Raw genomic sequence first — 21,237 nt, forward strand, 5'->3', positions numbered from 1 at the left:
AGGGACATTTGGTATAATAGAGCGAATGGATAGCCCGGGGAATCGGGGAAGATGGAAATCCCCCGCGGGTCCTCTCAGGTTACAGAACAACATTCAGTCGTGTGGGCTGGACACAGCTAAAGCCCCCAAATTATATTCTTTTTGGATATATATATATAAAAGCATAGATATTCTACTGATACATATATATTATATGAATATTTAATAAATGTATCCAAGCCAATGAATGAGGCTTTTGGGGCAATTGTCTTGATTTTCCTAAATGTAATAATTGTAAAATGACTTATATATAACTTTTATTTCATTAGATTTTTTTAATTTCCTTTGTTTAACTCATCAGCGTTCCGCTCCCTTAAGGAGACGGATAAACGGCACATTAACTAGCGGGTAAACTTGTAAAGAACATTTTTAAATGTGTTTTTTTTAAAATGCATCCTTTATATCTTTATAGTGGGCGAAGCGAAATAATTATTTATTTCATGGACACTGAAGGGGTATCGGGGCTCGATTTACATCAGAGGCCAACTATTCGCCCCTTAGCTGCCTTCAGCCCTTTCCCGCTGTAAGATGAAAATGCACTGGGAGCGAGAGCAGATACCCGACGCGTTTCATGGACCGGGTTCAGGAGACGGCGTCAGGACGCTAAGTAAATGGGCAGCATTTTTCGGTTCTCGCTCAACGGAGAAGCCAACCTCATCCGCCCTCCTCAAAGGGAGAATAACATTTTACGTTTCCGCTAAATATTTTGTCTGTCCTGGAAAAAAGATTTAAAAAGAGTTCATTTTTACCAAATACTAACCTAATTCATGTGAAATATTGTTTTATTTTAAAAAAAATATATATTGGTTTTCAAATATTGTAACTTTTTAAAATTTTAATGCGGCCCCTTTATGTCAAATTCTAAAACTATCTAGAATTAAAAAACTCAAAAATATTTACCCTAAATTACAGAATAAATATTTAGCTTTCAATTTCCTTTGCTGGGTATGAGTTTTAATTAAAATTGGGTTAATAAAGTTAAGGTGAGTTTCTAGGAAAATGGTAAAAACACTTTAGAATGTTGTGTTAGAGAGAAGAAGGGATTAGAATCTTTTTATTAAATGAAGGTTCCTTCTCCAGGCTTGGATTTCTCCTCTCTTTCTCCTCTCTCTCTCTCTCTCCCTCTCTCTCTCTCGCTCTCTCTCCCTCTCTCTCTCTCTCTCTCTCTCGCTCTCTCTCTTTAAATGACACACATTCAAAGTGGCTATTCTGTTCAGAGAAAGCTCTGAGCCTTCTTTGTGGTGCTTAGTGAGCGCACACGCATCAGCTCACACATCAATACACGCACACACACACACACAGATCAGTGCGCACGGAGAGCCACTCCAGCACCCCGGGGGAAGTTTGCAACCAACCCTTTGGACCGACGTTATCAGCCGCACCACCAGAAAGGCTACGTTCGCGCAAGTAGAAGTGGGAGAGAGCGTTGGCTTCACATGAGCTGTATTCTCTGAGATCAGACGGGGATCATCGCAAAGGAGAACGGAGAGAGATCGAGAGACACGGAGCTGGATCGACAGGCGGCTTAAAGTAAGTGGATCCCAACAATACACCCGGAATTAACCTCAGGGTTCCGGTTTAGATCCATAGCCTATAGAAAGTTTAACGTCAAATTCTACATTCTAGTCTTCGGTGACCGCTGGAGACCACCCAACATTGTCCCTCTCAACTATAATATTTTTTTATATTATGTCGGAAATTACGTGATATTAAGCAAAAAATATTATTTTTTACCAAAATTTCAATATTTTAAAAACATTTTTTAATACACATGAGGCTCTATTTATCATCTAGAGCAATTCCGGTACTTTTGGAGAGATCATTATATTTGTTTCCACGGTGACTGCTCATTTTCCTTGCGTTTTATTTAATAATAATTTAATAAATGAAGAAACTTTTTTTAGTAATTGTCACAGTTTATAAGGGAATTTGATTTATGGGGTTATTACCCTCACTTTAGAAATGATTTAATTGGGTTTCTCTAAGTTTGAATGTTTTTTTTTATTATTAGTTATTATTTTTGTGTTATTTTTTAAATGGAATTATTTCTTTATTATGGGATTTGTGCCTTTAGCCCTAGAAGAGTGTGGGACATGACATCACATGACACTGTAAATATACACCGTATTCGAATGCGATTTAGTTACTTTTGTAGTTTGTGGGCATCACGTTCCGGAGGTCGCTTCCTTTGGCTTTCCCATGAACCGTTTTACTGGTGTTTTGGTGGCTGAGGGACCACAGGAGGTGCTTCATAGAGATAAAAATGATGTCATTAGTAACAGTTTGCGTGAAAGATGGGTCCCGCGTGGATTTAGACTGGAATGAGATCTGAATATGTGTTTTTAACGCTCATTAAATCGCATCTAGAAAGCCAGTCTGGTAAATAAAGACAAACGCGCCTAGTGGTTTCTTCTCTCGTGGGAAACGTGGCGCACCTTTTTAACCCTTTGCTCTGTCACTTTGTATCCAGCTAACAGCACTGACACAATGGTGCACTTCAGTTTCCTTGTTTTCCCTGATTTGCTCGAATCACTGTGTAACCCTTTCAGTTCTGCGGGGGGAGCAGGCTCTTGGACGAAGAATGAGGACTCGGCCGCGGGCAGATGAGGTCTCCAATACCTCTCAGCAAATTGATGGATGATGGGCTTTGTCTGGGTGGGGTATAGCACAGACGTGGGCCCTCCCTGGAACCGTGGCTCTTAGTAAGTTCACTAAAGCCTCCAATGTTCTTAAGTAGGGCCCACATCCAGTATGGCCGGTTCCTTATGTGGCCGGGGTCATCTTGTATTCTACGTAGTTAAATCATCATAAGAAATGTCATGCATGTTGAGGTCAACCTTTCCAAAATATTCCTTGGACATCTTTTTCCTGGATTAGGTTTCAGTGAGTGTCTCAGGGCCCAAAAACCCCCAGATTTGTGGATATGCAGAGTAATGGCCAGAGGGGAAATTTGCATCCGAACCGAACTCCAGCCATAGCACCAGACATTTACTGATTCCTGCCCATTATCCCCAAATACCTCTTAACACTCCGACAAAACAGAACGTGGACATTAAAGCCATTGTGGGTGGGGCATGGTTGGAATAGAAGGGATTGGGCAGTGCTTTTATTTTACCACGCCCACTGGATGCTCTGATGCCCCTAAAGACAGCATCCTAAGCATCTGCTTAATAGGCCTTATGGAAAATGGAGACGTCCCATGAAAAAAAAAACCAGTGCTGTATACAGTAATAACCCCCAGCGCTGTATACAGTAATATAACCCCCAGCGCTGTATTCAGTAATATAACCCCCAGCGCTGTATACAGTAATATAACCCCCCAGCGCTGTATACAGTAATATAACCCCCAGCGCTGTATACAGTAATATAACCCCCAGCGCTGTATACAGTAATATAACCCCCAGCGCTGTATACAGTAATATAACCCCCCAGCGCTGTATACAGTAATATAACCCCCCAGCGCTGTATACTGGGGAGGGGGTTGAACATGGTTTTATCTCATTTTGTTCCAATAAACTCCCTCTATCTTCAGACCTGGAGCCGCCGTTGCTGTCAGTCATATGATATTTTGGGTGACTTTCCCGGCTCAAACACCACACTGAGCTGATGCTTTATGGCAATGCTAATGAAGTCCGTTCCTCCGTACACTTTCATTGGTCAGAGAGTCCAACTGGGTGATTAAGACTGAGCCATTCTATTGTTCGCCACAGTCAGTATGATAAGAAGTCAAGGGTTTGTCTAGTAGATTGGGGATCAGATAACAGAGTGAGAATCATACAAATGGCTGATATGCAGCTGCCTGAAAACATTATATTATGGGGCAAAAAAACTACAAACTGGTTGAAAAAGAAAACACGAGTAACAAAAATATGGTGGAAGGTCTTAAATTTTAAATCCTTTTGCATTTACATCATCACGGTCCCAAAACGTTGAATACTAATGAAAATGTAGTAGGCTTCAGCCTGGCTGAGTATCATGGGAATTGCAGTTTCACGAGGGCTGGAGAGAGACCTGTTGGCTTCCATTAGCCTCAGAGTAATGCGGCCGAGCCTCGTTATCAGAGAAGACAACCGGCCAGACCTGAAATCAATTACATAGTGATTACCCGGCACGGCTCTATAAGTGGAAGCCCCCGCAGGACCTGAAATTGGACGGATATTTCCAGTATTCTCGGGATATTAGAGTCAATACCTTCACTCAATCCGCTAATATTGTTTTAACTCCGTCACCGCCAAACAGCAAGGCGAGGGGCGGCCGGGTGGATTTCAGAGTCTCGTTCATCACGGTGGTCAGACACACTGGTCATACCGAGCTTGCTTTAATAGGATCGGGCAGATATTAATAGCCAGCTTGGGCCAGCGCTGTACTTAGCAGGATATCCAGGTTAAGAAACTTTATCCCTCCCCGGCGTGAGACGGTCACTTAAAGTGAACTATGGTCACTATGGTGCCACTTTAGAATCTCCGACATATACCGATACCGCATACGGCTCCTGAATCTAAGACAAGACCAGCAGGAAGAACGGGCAATTAGACGGGGGGCCGAATGGGGCCGATCTGCCGGCAGGTTCTAGTTCTATTATATGGCAGGATGTGGCAGTCTCCTGCCTCCTCCTCCTGGCCGGCTGCATATGTAAAGGAAAAGAATATTTAGGGGAAAAAACCCATCTGAGCCATGGGCTGAGCTAATCCCAAAAGATTTAACATGAGGATGATGGGAGTTGTAGTCTCTGTCCCGTTGGACGTGCCGCACCGAGGATTCCGCGCCTCTGCTCGCTTTTCCCTTCTCTCCCCATTGGATTTGGCGATGAATGGGGTTCATTGAGCCTCGCTGTCGGAGGCCGGGGGAATAGGTTTAGAGTTCGCCTGCTCCCATTTTTAAAGCTCTGCTTCACGTGTCCCGGGAGACCAGACAGAAAGGCGAAAAAACATCTCCCTGGAACATTCCGGCTCAAAGTATCCATTATTCTCCAAAAAAATAAAAAAATTGATTTCTGGAATTACATTTTTTTTTAAAAAACTTTTATCATTTTCACAGAAAGCGCTTTCTTCTCTCTGACAAAATAATCTTTCCTTCGAATTCAAAACTTTGTTTTAGGAACACAGATAAGCAGGCAGATCGGCCCCATCCGGCCCCCGCCTAGTCGGCCGTTTCTCCTGCTGTAAAGACTCAAACCTTAATCAGTAGTGTGAGTGGTAATGGAGGTACATGGGGGGGGGTCTCAATGGCCGATCGTGGACTAATGACCCATTTCAATGTCTAAAAGCATTTGAGAAGCTCGGATGCTTCTGAGGACCTCTGGGCAGAAACCTTTGGAGTTCGATAGATTGTAAGCTCCTTTGGCTCCTCCTCGCCTGTCTCTGTAAATCTATTGAGTAACGCAAACGTACGTTATAGTTATTTGTATAAAGTAGAAAGGCTTCGCGGGTTTCCCGAGGTCTTCTCCACAACAGCCAGACGGCTCCCAGCGAACTGAAACAACATTTCATTCCACATCAGCGCGGAGCGTCGCTTTGGCTTCAGTTTACCCAGGCTTTTTACGTGACTTTGTGCCCTATTCCGGGGTATTTGTGTAACTGAGGGGCATTTAGAAGAAGAATAATGGGGCTTATTTACCCCGTTTAATTTATAAAGCCGTTTCCTGCTGTTTCTATACACATTATCGGGGCTTTTAGGGCTGTAGAACCCTGCGATACCCTCATACCCAGCAAACATTCTGACCTCCTAGAAAAGAGGGGCGTCAGGGGGGGAGAGAGGGGCATCGGGGGGGGGGGAGAGAGGGGCATGTGATGTATTTTAAACGTAACCAATTCCAGGTCACACGCCGGGCCTGGTTGGCATTCTCATGGATTTGTAATCTTTAGGCGTTTCATTAATGATTAAAGACATTATGGATCGTACCGAGGCATTCTATACATCCTCTCGTCACACAAAGCCTGCATTACAAGGACACAATGTAACCGGGGATCTCTTTCAGTGCCACAAAGGGAACATTGTGACACTCGGATCAATCCAGAGAAACAACTGATACCACCTCCTCTGGTGAGAGGCGTTCTGCTTCCTGTCATATCTTCGGATATAACTTTACAGGGAAAGAAATCCTTTTTCTAGTTTTTTTCACTCATTTAAATGCCGGCACGCTGCTTGTATTTCAAACCCTGTTTCTTAGGGGTCTCTTAATCAACACTTGAGTTGAGTTGGTGAGTCCTACTCAGCTCACTATCCACCTCCAGGGGAACAGGAAACCCCATAAAGTTTTGTGGGGTGTCCCTTAGTTCTTACAGTTGATGTCACCTTCTCCAGCCTGACTTCGGACATTAAGGGCCGGTAAGGGCCTGAGCTGCCGTCAGACGTGCTGTACACGACACTGAAGAACCATACAGACGCGTTTCACTACAATACATGGATTGCGTGACTATGTCGCACGCTGAGTCATGTATGACACAAACAGATGGCATCTTCTGATCTCCAAGAGGCTTCCAGGTCATGAGATCTAGTATCTCAAAGAGCAGAGGATCATGGGTAGGCTAATCATTTGCCCATCCCCCAGCTATTTCCCGCGCAGGAGTTGTGTTCTCAAGTGGTGAGAAGTGTTGGGCTGCAGAGGAGGCAGTGGCAGCGAGGGGCAGCTCTGGTGCTGCAGCTTCTCCTTATGTTTTTTTTTTTTTTTTTTTAAAGAATGGGGTTCTTTCATATCCATTCTTATTTGGTGAGGTTTAAAAAGGTTTGGAACATTTTATTCAGATATTGCTTTCTGTTACGTTTATTTTTTAACTGTATTTTACTTGAATAAATCCCATCACCCTCTGCTAGACGTGAAGTGCGCCGGTCTCCCGACAGCTACTCAGCCAGCGAGGAGCGTGCTGGAGGCTGCTTGTATAGAGGGGTAACTGCGCGGTGAGGTATATGTGGGTGATCCTGGCCCCCCGGGACACCTAACAAATCAGCTGTACGTGGCACGAGCTATTCACTATTTTATTTTCCAAACCATGATTAGATATTCTGTTACAAATGACCGCGTTCCTCTCCCCCTCTGTAAATGTCACAGATTTATCCAGGTATTTTGAACAATGGGTCGCTGACCTCGGCAGATGGATGACATCAAGAGGAAACAGGTTTAAGCAGATAGATGCAGAAAGTGATTTGCTGCCAGAATGTGGCGAGGGAACAGATGGCGGGCTGCGGGAACCCGGTCTCTGCGTGTAACAGACACCGCTAATAGGTGACACTGATCCCAGGTATTACACGGGATCATCGCGGTGCCGGTGGATTTCAAACCCCCCCCTAGACAGCGAAATGGCTAAAAGGACCTAAAAAAGCTGCTCTAGATCTGACCCAGGGTCCCAGCTCCCCGTCTGCACCCCCTGTTCTTACTCCTCCACAGTATGATGTCATAAATGAACAATGGAGGATGTGCTGATTTGGCATGACCCTCCCTAGCGTTAATGGGCCAAGTGGGGCTATCAGTGATATCCCTTTTAACTAGCCCATTAGACAGTGCTGATACAAGGAGTCTGACCATCCAAGATGGTGGCCCCCCTGCCACCTTGCGCCAGAATATGCCCCTCAAAAAAGTCTTCTCAGTCTTGTGTGGTTGTGTCAGACTTCTTGAATGGCCTCCACCACTAATATCTGCTCAAAATGTTTAACGATGCCAGGTTTACTGAACTAAAGGTCATGGCAGTTATTTATACAGAGGAATTCTGTTGTAGAGCTTCAAAAGTGCTCTTATGACAGGAGCATTCCATTGGCTGATCTGATGACAAAACTACTTTTAAAACTTTGAACCAAAATCGCTTTTATTTGGGGGTTATTTATAAAGTGTACTTCTGGAGCAAAGTTTTAGAGGTGGTCTTACCACCATAACAATCAATACATTGGTCCAGTCAGTAGGATCACTGCATTGGGTAACATGGCGATTTCAAAATAAATGTATCCCTGTATATGTCATTGTTCTTGAGGAAGGACAAGGGGGGGCAACTTGTGAACCTTATCAGTCCAGCCACATTGCGGTGCTCAGCTAAAATGTGCCACGTGGTGGCCACATGGGAACTATGGTAGATATCTATGCTGGAAACACACAGACTTCAATCAATATCACCGCTTGGTGGTCTGGCCAGGGGACATTTGAGGATCTCCCCAACTGGCCCATTATCTCCACTGCCCCCAAAAGTGATAACAGTCTGCGTGTTTAGCGGATGTCTGAGTATCTGGACTGTCCAGCAAAATTGGGGCAGTGGGGAGTTATGGGACAGGAATATGTCTCATTGAGTTGAAACATGATCTGTACATTTCCGGTCAGACTCTCAACATATTTCAGGGCAATGATAATCTTAGTGTAAAAGTGGTTTACTTTTGAGAAAGTGATGTTAAAGGGCCACTGCCAAGTTTACAAACTCAAGGGCATACTTTTTAAATGTACCTGTTTACTGTCAAGTCCCTAGTCAGTCCTCAAATACTCCTATGCCTCTACCTTCCCCTTTGCTCCTCTTTCCTCCTCCGATCCCACTTTCATCCCCTGATGTCCCTCTTTCCTCCTCCAATCCCCACTTTCCTCCCCTGATTTCCCTCTTTCCTTCTCCGATCCCCCTTTCCTCCTCTGATGTCCCTCTTTCCTGCTCCGATCCCCCTTTCCTCCCCTGATGTCCCTCTTTCCTTCTCCGATCCCCCTTTCCTCCCCTGATGCCCCTCTTTCCTCCCTTTGTACCCTTCTCTCGTCCCCTGATGCCTCCTTTTCTAGGAGGTCAGAATGTTTGCTGGGTATGAGGGGATCGCAGGGTTCTACAGCCCTAAAAGCCCCCGATAATGTGTATAGAAACAGCAGGAACCGGCTTTATAAATTAAACAGTGTGAATAAAACCCATTATATTTTTAGTGTTAGACAAATCATTTTTACATTAATATTTAGAATTAACGGCATCACCCCCTTCCAGTGCGCTGCGTTTTAAACCGATACCAACTAGTGAACATTGTTGAAATCTAAACGAATCCCAAATAATGTTAACAGCGCGATTTAATGCCGCCGCAGCTTTTTGGATAAATATTTCTTGCGCGGACGGAATTAAAGAGCCTCGTGTAACACGAGAAAGGGTTTTTTTTTTTTTTTTTAAAAAAGAGAATATTTATCACATTTCTAAACAAAGAAAGGAGAAGTACGGGGAGCGAGGAATAAACTTTCGCTTAGGACCAAAAGCGTAGAAACCTCCGTATTTAAATCCCCCAGCCCTCGGGTTAAGGGTGGCTTTTCCCGCGGTCCTCAGGGTCTTCTCGATGTCTTTATATAGAGTTTGTTGTTGAATCATTAATTTGTTTGGGCTTCGTTAAAAGACATCTGTGACCTCGGGCGATAAGGAGGCGCTGGCGGGCTCATTAAGGGAACGTATCTAAAAATAGGCGCAAAGTGATGAATAACCACGAGGGAAGAAGGCATACCACGCAAGACTGGCACAGAGATGGCCCTAGGGGGACGGCATGGGACACGAGCCAGGAAGGCAAATATCTCTCCTCTTCTTCTACAAGCCGGGGTCTGCCCGAGGACATTTCCAATTCTGATTACGCTCATTAGGAAGAAGCTCAAAGATTATTCGCCGAAGCGATAGGCATCTTTCTTTATAAAGACATCTCGACGTGGAGTTTCATTCTTACGGTTTAACATTTTCAGACCTTGTCACTTTGTATCCATTTTAAAAAATATCATTTTTTTAAAAAAAAATATCATTTTTGTTTCTCTAGACTCAGCGACAAGTAGCACCGTATGCAAATTAGTTATTAGTTCATTTGCATACGGCCACCATAACAGAACTGTTTTTTTTTCTGCATTTCGAAAAAGCATGTATGTTTCTATTATTATTATTTATTATTTTATTATTATTACATTATTATCATTTTTGTTATAGTTGCAAAGTCTTCATCGCCACATCCTCGTGTTGATCTTGGGGGTAAATGATCAGGGTCTTATAGTGAATGAGTGAGATCTGCGGGTGAATGTGCAGGTTCTGAAGGCAGAAGGGTAGAATTTTGGGGTGTAATATGAACGGTCGGATTCTCAGAATGAGAGGGGAAGGTTCTCAGGGTCACGCCGCCCGGAGAAGACTCTCCGATCCATCATTTTCCAGAAGAGATATGGCGGCCGTGCCTGGACCGCGGCACTCAGGCGGATTTTATGACACGAGTCTGTGAAGTCACAGATTACTTGACCATCTCGCTGCCGCGCTCCATTGACGCTCACAATTGTTGCTTTTATTTCTAAGCGTTTCTCTTCTCCGCGCTCGATCAATAATGAAATGAAACACTCCATTGCGCTAATTCCACTTGTCAGATGCAGACAGATTCACTTCATCTCCCTTCTGTCCCTCTCTCTGTCTCACTCCATTCTCATCTTTTTCCTTCCGCTCTTCTGAAAGCCGGGTGTATGTGACTGAGCAGAGAACTAAAAGACGCATGCGAAGTCCCACGGAAAAAAAAGATTTATCTCCCCGAGCACAAACCCCAGCGCTGTATACAGTAATATAACCCCCAGCGCTGTATACAGTAATATAACCCCCAGCGCTGTATACAGTAATATAACCCCCCAACACTGTATACAGTAATATAACCCCCCAGCGCTGTATACAGTAATAACCCCCAGCGCTGTATACAGTAATATAACCCCCCCGGTGCTGTATACAGTAATATAACCCCCCAGTGCTGTATACAGTAATATATAACCCCCAGCTCTGTATACAGTAATGTCAGTGACCAAAACCTGGTTTTATCTCATTTTGTCCCAATAAACTCCCTTTATCTGCAGACCTGGAGCCGCCGTTGCTGTCAGTCATGTGATATTTTGGGTGACTTTCCCGGCTCAAACACCACACTGAGCTGATGCTTTATGGCGATGCTAATGAAGTCCGTTCCTCCATAGACTTTCATTAGTGAGAGAGTCCGACTGTGTGATTAAGACCCCCATTTCAAATTAATTGTGATGTTAATGTTATCTGTTACTTATATATATGATTTATAATTCACTTATATATTATATTGGACCTAATAATCAGCAAATCACTGAGATAATCTGGATATCAGGTGCGTGAAGAGATTTGAAATATGGCTGATAGAAAAGTAGTATAAAGTAATAAGTCTATTAGTTGGATAATTACAGGAGCTCATTAAATGTATTACCTGCAAATCTCTTAAATTAACCATTTAATAGCCCATCACATGGATTCTTTTACAGTGACTCGCTAACAGTGGCAACCTAATGCTCCTTATGAAAATCATGACTTGTCAGGAGTTAAAGATATTTTGAATTGTCACCTGTGTTCAAGCAGGGATTTCAGCTGCTCTTGAAATACAACACGATTATATGTTTATACTTTGCTTCCCTAGTCGATTGTTAAGTATTACTCTGCTGATATTTCGGATTTTAACAGGCAGACCTCCTTATATTTGGTCTGTCTACAGGTGTGATTTACTAATAAAACGAATTTTCTTTTGAATTCCCAGAATGCATCAGCGACATGGAGTATTTATGCTGGCGATCGTTTCATCCCTGCTGGTGCTCGCCGTATTAGGGACGGACGTGGGTAAAAAGGAAAAACCAGGTAAGACGTATGACGTTATGGGAATGTTCGCTTATGGAAGCCGGACGTGGAAACCGTGACTTGCCAGGGGGTAAAGGAATTTTGATTTAAGTCACCTGTGTTCAAGCAGGGATTCCAGCAATGAGAAAAGCACCTGTCCGGATGCTCAGATATTCACCCCGAGACCCTGAGACTGGGGTAAAAACCCTGAGACTCAGGGGCAAACCTTGCTTGTCCCCAGACACGTTAATATATCACCCCACAGAAACTACCGATGCATTCTACATCACAATGCGTTATGTCCACGTTATTCACCAACGTCATCAGACCAGAGGCAGAGTAAGAACTTAGTAAATCGAAGAATGTCTGTGATTCAGAAATGGCTTCTAGTGTTCCTCGGTCTCAGTGTAAGCGATCAGCTTTCTGCCCCGCAGAGAAGAAGGCTAAGAAGTCGGACTGCGGAGAATGGCAGTGGAGCGTCTGCGTCCCCACCAGCGGGGACTGCGGCATTGGCACTCGGGAGGGGACCCGCTCCGGGAAGGAGTGCAGACACACCATGAAAACGCAGAAATGTAAAATCCCCTGCAACTGGAAGAAACAATTCGGAGGTAAGAGATGCCACTCTTGGGATGCCTACGGTCTCCTACCGACCTAAGAAAATACACAAGCCTAGACGTTTCATCATAAGGCGTACGTTATCATAGTCACTCCTGACAACTTACCAGCAGAGGTGGGCGAAAAGGTTTTGTCTATATTATAAGAATGGTGGGAAATGCCATCTCGGGGCCACATCTACAAATTATGATTTCTGAGCGTCCTTCCACCAGCGCTGGTAAATCAATTAAATGGCTTAATGACTTAATGTGTGAGCGGAGACCATGGAAGCCACCCCAGCTAGAAGATGCGGCGGCGAAGTTCCTCGGGATAATGGACGAGGTCTTCTGGTTGGCTCATCTTACGTTCCCAAACTTAGGGTTTTCGCCACCGATACTGATTTTTTCAGAAAGCTCCAATGTGATTCTTAGGTAAAAAACTGAAACTGATCGGCTCGATTATGTAAAAGTAACCTGAGACATATTTTGTGGATAGTTGTCCTCCTTGATTGTTGTTCTGCTTTGGGTGTTTATTCAGTAGGTTAGGACTTGGTGACCGTCTCATGATCTTCTTCTATTTATCCCAACAGCTGAGTGTAAGTACCAGTTTGAGGAGTGGGGAGAGTGCGACCCCGAGACAGGTGTGAAGACCAGAAACGGCAGCCTGAAGAGGGCCTTACACAACGCGGAATGTGAGAAAACAGTAACCCTATCCAAGCCCTGCGGGAAGATCACCAAGCCCAAACCTCAAGGTGAGCAGCGAGCGGAGAACGGAGGGGAACAATTAAAGTTAAACCTGTCCCACCGCCACTGACCTTTTAAGTTACTTTGATACCTCCTGAAATACAGATAGTTATTAAACAATATATATATATATTCCATGGAACCTTATTCTCATACTCTGTATTCCATGGCATGAATTTCCTGATGTCATCATTGTGTTTTAACATGAGTCTGTTTCAGTGACATCATACTCTTTTCCACAGATTTGAGTGGATGATGTCACTGAGGCGTTACTTCTTGGTTGGGCAGCATGATTCCTCCACAATGGTGGAGACAAATGCAAAATTATTTTTCATCCCCAAATATGCTGTCTGCTTCTTACTTTTCACTTTTACTGCTGTAGCTCAGTGGAACCGCCTCTCAGTGGTAGAGGGTAATACAGCAAGTGTATTAACCCCTTAAGGACAATGGGCGGTCCCTAAACCCATTGAAAACAATGCATTTTGAGCCCGTACATCTACGGGCTTTGTCATTAAGGGGTTAAACATGCATGGGATAGACATACGGCTCCTGAATCTAAGATGAGACCAACGACTGATTAAGGTTTGAGTCGTTATAGCAGGAGAAACGGGCGACTAGACGGGGGCCGACTGGGGCCGATCTGCTGGCAGATTCTATGTTTCTTTGTCTCCATAACAGCACTAAATTCTTTTTATAGGCTCGTGTCAGAACAATCTACAGGGAACCGTGTTACTTTGTACCTGTTTTGAAACAAAGAGACAGCTCTGGCGTGATGTATCTACTGAATGATAGCTAAGATGAAGAATTCCATTTTTCATTCCATTTAATAGCTCAAAATATGCTCGCAATTAATCAAAGCAGAGTCTGGAAAATTATTAACTTAAATATTGTATTAACATTTTCTTCCCTCCGAGACCTTCGTGAACATCCGGGAGCCGGCTCTCTGATACAGCATCCTCATTATTTATAGAAAAGAAAACATTTCCATTTAATCCATTTGGGTTTATTCCGACGCGTCTGGCAAAGCGTAAAATAACAAAATGAAAAATAAAATAAGACGAAATAATTGAAGATATTTAATATGCTGTAATGTTAATCAGATATGAAGAGATAGGGTTTTTTTCAGAAGTCCTTATAAGGCTAGGTTTCCACTTGGGTTTTTGTCCGGCGTTTTTTTCTTGATGAAAAACGCCAGGAAAACTGCCAAGAAAACTGCCACTGCATTTAGCTGCGTTTTGGCGTTTTTTCTGCAGTTTTTTCTGGCGTTTTAGCCTTTCTGTGGAAATTGCTTTTTTTGACCTTAGGCAGTTTTTCCAGCCTTTACAAGTTAGAAGTTTCACCCAGCTAAAAGGGATTAGGATAAATGGCAAGTATCTGCCCTCTCCTGATGTCATTTACTTGGTAGACCCTTTTGTCTCTTTTCTGTGGTTTGTAAGGCATGCTTTATTCCGAATGTCTGCTCCTCTGGGAAGATTGGCCCCAAATGATGGTGCAAATTGTTTGCTGTTGCTTTTGGCACGCAGGATCCGGTCGCGAATGTTTGTTTGTAATGGCATGTTTGTTCCAAATGGTGTAAAATTCAATATGAACCAGTCCAGGACTTTGTTTTGTGTGAAACTGTTTGTTTTCAGCCTATTTCTCGTAGGACACACAGATACTGGGTCCATCCTCTGCATTGTAACTGTGGAAAAAACGCCATAAAAAACGCCAAGGCAATAAACCCACATGGCTTTTTCATGGCGTTTTTTCTCTCCCATAGACTTCTATTGGAGAAAAAAAGCCAAGATTTCTTGCAAAAAACGCCAGAGTGTCAACATGCTGCAGTTTTGAAAAACTGCCACAGAGCCCAAAAAAGCAGAAAAACGCCAAAGAGGACTGAAAAAACGCCAAACAGAAAAACGCCAAGTGGAAATGGCATTTTGCGATTTCCCATTGAATTACAGCTAACATCTGGCTGCATGCGTTTTTCACAAAAAAACGCCAGGTGGCGCTATTGGCGTTTTTATAGGCGTTTTTAGCATAAAAAACCCAAGTGGAAACCTAGCCTTAAAGAAATACTAGAATTCCATTGTAATGTAATTGACTGGGTGGTCCCAAAGGGCCAGGCAAAGGAGATATGTGCTCAACCAAAAAACCTGTAGGGGTGATACTCCACAAGGTGTCAGGGCCAGACCGGGGATGACTAGGTGGTTTTGGCCCTTTAAGGCCAGCGGCACCCAAACGACGTAAGTGTGACCACTGGCTGGATATGCGCTGGTACAAGTCAGGTTTTTATGCTCATGCCAGATGGCCTGTCCGGGCTTTTTAGGGCTGTAGAACCCTGTGATACCCCCATACGCAGAAAAGAGGGACATCAAGGGTAAAGGGCCCAAAAAAGAAGATGGCCAGACTAAACAGGGACACTGGGGAGGGAGGTGAACGTGTTCAGATCCACAACTAGACTGTTAGAGGAATAGATTTCAACAATGAGAGATGGGTCTGTTCGTTACAAGGTTCTGTTAGTTAGAGATCCCCTGCAACTAGAAGAAACAATCCGGAGTTTGCAGACGGTCCCACCACCTCGGCCTTTCCGACACGGCTGACAGTTCTAGATTTTGTCCTCTGACCGCCTGGCAGGTTCCACGTCAGCTCCTGCGGCTCTCAGCAGACGAACTCATTTTCTTTCCCATCGATCTGACTTCATAGTGTAATGGACTCCTCGGAGCTTCTCCTGCGCATCCCGGAGGCTAAGCCAAGGATTATCCATAACATGAAGGGGAGGGCGGCACAGAGAACCAGTTAACCCATGCATGGGTGAAACAGCTGGAGGGGAAAAAACCCAGATCCCACCATGTATAAAGAAGTTCCGACAAAGACAAATCTGCTCCGGTGCAGAGGAAACCTTAAAAAATAGTGTAAAAAAGCCAAATTTAAGGGAGATTTTGTGTTTTTCCATGAACCAATGATGATACCCATGCAGGCTGTACTTTGGGTTGACAAACCTACCTTACACATAAATGAAGAGATGATTGAAACCATAACTTTAATATTATGGCTGATGCCAGCGTTCTATCTGCAAAACGTACATACATTACAGATTGCCGTTCTGTTCCTATGAACTGGCATAACCTCCTGGATCTATATTCTGTGTCAACCTCATCACTCCTCTGGCCCCCGGGGGGGTTATACAAGGAGACGCCGCAGCGAGGAGCGGGCATTTTCTATGCTTAGACCTCCAGCTTTTATCTTCTTGCACATTTGACGGGGTTTTGGCTCCGTGTCAGACTCCGGCTTCCGCGGCGCTGAGCCGCTCTACACAGAGAATCACAAGAAAGGCTTATAATACGATTGTGTCACTTACGCTGTGTGGTTTGAATTCGATTTGATGGAATCTTGGGACAACGTATTCTGGGTTTTAAAACAAGCCCGCAAAACAGGACCGAAAACGCAGAGGACGGACCAGTATTGGCTCAAATTTGCAGAGAAAAACTCTTTCTGGCTCATAAGATTAAAACCACTTTCTCCTAACCTTCTTGAGCCATGGGCTTATCTCCATCTTCGCTCCTCAGAAAGTGAACCCGGCTTTCTTAAATGTTAGTCTGGCCTGGCTGGGGTCTACCCAGGCTTGCCAAATACCATTCATGACCCCTTCGTGTTTTTTTTCCCCCAAGAATTCCTAAAACAGACCAAAATATTACCCCGAAAACAAGTCTTCTGGCTTCCTACTGGCCCCTCTGGCCAAGAGCTACGTCTCAGCCTCTCCAGCTCCGAGAAAATACTGATTAATTAGATTTTAAGTAGGTCTCTTCTCCTGCAGAATTTTCAATGGACTTCGTTTCCAAAAATCTGTTTGGTGGGTTTGATGCCAATTGTCCTTTTTTTTTTCATCACAAAAGTGTGAATTGAAACCAGTTTGGCACATAGCGATGGGATAAACCTCGTTTCCTGAGAACGAGCCAAATTCCTTCATGGATTAGCTCGGCTGGAGACTGGGGAAGGGGGGGGGCATATTGTTTTTTTAGAAACGCAGAAACACAACCCTAGGCAGCCCTTCAAGGTAAGAAGATCAGAAGATATCCATGGCGTCCTTAGCCACAGATACGTCGATGATATTATTTTCCGCTCAGAAGAACCAGCCGCCTAAAGAAGATTTAATAAGACATTCTTAGGTTTGTGCTAGGTTATGGTGGTCCGTTAATGGCTGTCGGTTATTTACCATGTAGAGTTTTAGACATGGAACAGGTCAAGCAGGGTTGCCCTCAGGGTCCATGAACGAAGGTTTTCCATAATATGCTGATGCTGTATCAATAAATAATAATAATGAGTCCTCTTTAGGTCTGTGGTGCCACGTTTCATGCCACCACATCATTCCTGGATAAACTCAGCTCCCCTTCTTGTACAAAGTCTCGTCCGTGGGCTCTAGTGGACTCTTGGCAGGTAAATGGCTTCTAGGCTTCTGTAGAACCCGCCATCTTCCTAGCAAGGTGCTCGGCCGTATTTGCCCCGGGGGTTGATATCATTTTCCTTGAAATTTCTTTCTTGCTTTACTAGCTGACTTTTTGTGGCCTCGTCCCACCTGCCGTCATACGTTCTCTGACCCGGAACCCGGTCTCCGTCTTGTTTTCTTCCCCTGAAGAACCGAGGAACGCTATGAACGTTGTAGGCCCTTTTGGGACACTCTTGATGTGAGAGAGAAATAAGCTGCTTTATTATTTTATTTTTTTCCCCTGGTCGTGCGGGGGGGGGGGGCGGTAGAGACAAAAGGCTGCTGTAATATCTCCGGGGATTAAACAATGGTTTACTGTGCTACTCATTCTTCAGAGCTCTAAGACGGAGGGTTCGCCGAATTGACCATGACAGCAACTCTCCGATATGTCACGGGTATAATGGTAATTTGGAAACGAGCCCTCTTTACCTAGAGCACCTCATAATGGAGGGGGGGGGGATTATTCCACGGAAATTATATTTGAAAATCTTTATTAGAGTCCTTCTTTATTTCAAATCCAAGGAATGAAATTATTTTCTAAATGAAACCACGGAACGGAGGAAAATGCACGATGGATTACGACGATTATGGAAAGTGAAGGGCAAATAAAACTCAACCGGATTTATCGACGTAAAGACCCGAAAAAGAAGCCTTAGAGATCGTCCACTCATAAATCCAGTGCAACTACATTCCTTCTTGCATAATTAACGAGGAATTTAATAGAATTATTGAGGAATTTGTGAATTCTGGTTGGACGTGGCAGATATTAAGATTTGTCTTGGAATTTGGCTCATTGAGCTGAAAACTCCCCAAAAATGATTGTTTTAGTAAAAATTGTATGGATTTGTGAAATCTGTTTATTTTGAGGGCCAATCAAATTGCAATGCGGTTTCTCAGATAAATGAACCCGTTCGAGTGGAGATCGGAGCTAATTAGAGGAACGAGAAAATTGGGCATTTTAGAGAAAAGGCAGGTAGATTCTTCGTCCGGTGTATATTTCAGAACTAGTGCAATTCTTTAATTGTGGATTTATCACCATAGCAACCAGAAGAACGTTTCTGCCGACTGGAAAATTCCATTGGCTGCCATAAGGACTGAACCACTTTGACCCCGTGTTTAGTTTTTGTTTTTTTATCACCCCCCCAATAGGTTTAATTTCTTCCACTTCAGTTGGTTCAATGATCGTTTGTCTCCCACTCCTGAGATAAGGGGAGCTGCCGATACCAAAAAGGATTGTTTGCTCGTCGTCGTCGTTTAAACATTCTATGCCCAGAGGAAAAAAATATATAAGAGAAAGAAATTTCAAATAAATGAAAAGGAGAGGCCACCTTCGGTCGGAAAAAACATTTCCAAACTGCCAGAAAAACAGAACAATAGAGAAAAATAAGGCAGAAGAAAAAATCTAAAGAAGACAGAGCCCCGTCTTGCGCGGCGATCCGTGACCTTGTTTCTCCGCTGGCAGTCCTGTCGTTCCCAACCTTGTATTGCATAGTAATAAGCGACTGAATTCAAAGAGGATCCGTCCTTTTCAAGGCCTCAGATTATTTTGTGAGGTTTAACTTTTCTCTCTCTGTAGACGCTCAATCCGTGGCCTCTGTCCGTGAATCACTGGAATAGATAATGTTCTTATCTTCTAGAGTCAGGTGGGGGTCACACATTCCTAGCACTGGAAGCATTTATTTACCTTTTGGGGGGTTTTTGTAGGGAGTCGGTGGGAGTTAAAACAGCCAAGTAAAATCTGCCGGCAGATCGGCCCCATTCGGCCCCCGTCTAGTCTGCCCGTTTCTCCTGCTGTAAAGACTCGAACGTTAATGAGTCCTTGGTCTCGTCTTAGATTCAGGAGCCGTATGTCTATCCCATGCATGTTTAATCCCCTCGCTGTATAACCCTCTACCACTTCTGCTGGGAGGCTGTTCCACTTATCTACCACCCTCTCAGTAAAGTAAAACTTCCTTCCATTCCATCTCAGCCTCTAGTTTTCCATGATGGCCTCTTGTTCCAACATTTCTCCCACCTCTATTTTGTTGAATCCCCTGTATAAAACTATACATTATTCATTAGAATTTTTACATGTTTTTGTAACGTTTTATCTGATGTGTTTTTAATGACTTTTGCAGAATCCAAAAAGAAGAAAAAAGAAGGGAAAAAGCAGGAGAAGCAGATGGACTGAGAAAGACGGGATATGGGTACCTGAGAAGACGCAGGAGACCATAACATATCCATTCACTTTCTACCTAGACCTGCGATTTCCTAGCCCGCCGTTAGGGTAGAGGGGGGTATAAGCTACGTGTTAGAGGGTTTGGGTGGTTGGAGGGATATATATTTTTTCTCTTTTTTTTGTTTTTTTTTAAATTGTAACATTGTTAGGAGACGATACGGCTGATTTTATTTACGTATAATTAGGCGTGTACATAGTTAATCGCGGACCACAGGGGACCAGGTATAGAAACTGCGTGTGAGTTAATGGCGTGTAACAGAGTGATGGGATTTGTATATTATGCCTGTCGTTTGTGTTATTATTTTCCATTTGGGAACTATAGAGAAATCCCATAAAACCACCTAAAAAAAAAACAAAAGAGAAGAAAAGCAAGTGTATAGATCAAAAATGAAAAGGGTTGAGTCGGCTCCGAAGTGACATTATAACAGCCTACATATGCAAATGAGATCACCTTCACGGTAATGCGCATTTTGCATACGGGGACGCCGGGAAGTATGCAGCGTTAACATATAGGACCCGCCTTTTATTCTACCCTATACATTTGCTTTGAAATACACTGATATTTCTTAAGGTTCAATATTCAAGCTGGAAACCCGGTTTTAGGTGAAATTTGAATACAAAGTAACAGTAATTTAGGATGAAAAAAAAAACTTAGTCCATCAAGTTCAAGCCTTCTATTGATCATTAAGGGCAAAATTTTAAAAAATTTATATTCACAATTCCATACCTTAAATTCTTGCTATAGTTGGGATTTTATTATAGAGCGTTTGTTTTAAGATAGGATGGCCGCAAAATTAAGTTGATATTGGGAGTGTTCTATTGTTGTGGCAACACCCACTTTTTTTTAAAAAAAACACCAAATTTAGATTTTTTTTTAACAAAAATCCACATTTTTAAAGGCTTTTGGTTAGTTTTTTAGGGAGGAGGGTGGATTATACAAATTGTAAATATTTTACCCAAAATAATATTAAAAGACAAAAAAACTAAATTAGGGTGTTGTCAAGAATGGAGATTGGGAAATTTTGGAGAAAAAAAAAAAGGGAATCAAATTCAGTAGGGACAATGAAGCTCTCGGACGTCAGCTGAAAAAGAGCGAGACGCGGCATTATACTAAGTTCCGTTCTAACCCTGAAATGGTGTCGTCTACCCAGATCCGTTAATCTATAATCAGATTGAGTAGCAACATAATGATAATAAACTAATATACAAATCTGTGTGTCTTATTGCTGGTACTGAAACGTCATGACCCTTTCAATACACGACAGCAGCAGTTTCCCTGCAATAGGCATTTTTTAATGCTCTATATCACATTGAAGAAGAGACTTCTGAGGTCCTTAAAGCTTTTGTAACTTTACGTGTTTTTCTATGTTCGCTGAATAAAAAGGTATCAGCTCCTACATAGAAACCCAGAACCTGCCGGAAGATCGGCCCCATCCGGCCCCCGTCTAGTCTCCCGTTTCTCCTTCTGTAAAGACTCAAACCTTAATCAGTCGTTGGTCTTGTCTTAGATTCAGGAGCCGTATGTCTATCCCATGCATGTTTAATACCCTTGCTGTATTACCCTCTACCACTTCTACTGGGAGGCTGTTCTGCTTATATACCACCCTCTCAGTAAAG

At 43.4% G+C, this 21,237-nt stretch overlaps 1 protein-coding gene across 1 annotated transcript; it reads left to right on the plus strand.

Annotated features, from left to right (window-relative positions):
* Window positions 1–1,303: 1,303 nt before the first annotated feature.
* Window positions 1,304–20,830, plus strand: PTN (pleiotrophin). The gene is made up of 5 exons (XM_053462296.1): window positions 1,304–1,569; window positions 11,524–11,621; window positions 12,035–12,208; window positions 12,784–12,945; window positions 19,520–20,830. Exons 2-5 carry the CDS (start codon window positions 11,525–11,527, stop codon window positions 19,570–19,572), a joined length of 486 nt encoding a protein of 161 aa, XP_053318271.1. The 5' UTR covers window positions 1,304–1,569; window position 11,524; the 3' UTR covers window positions 19,573–20,830.
* Window positions 20,831–21,237: the final 407 nt, after the last annotated feature.

Source organism: Spea bombifrons, chromosome 4 (assembly GCF_027358695.1).
Source record: "Spea bombifrons isolate aSpeBom1 chromosome 4, aSpeBom1.2.pri, whole genome shotgun sequence".
Classification (NCBI taxonomy): domain Eukaryota; kingdom Metazoa; phylum Chordata; class Amphibia; order Anura; family Pelobatidae; genus Spea; species Spea bombifrons.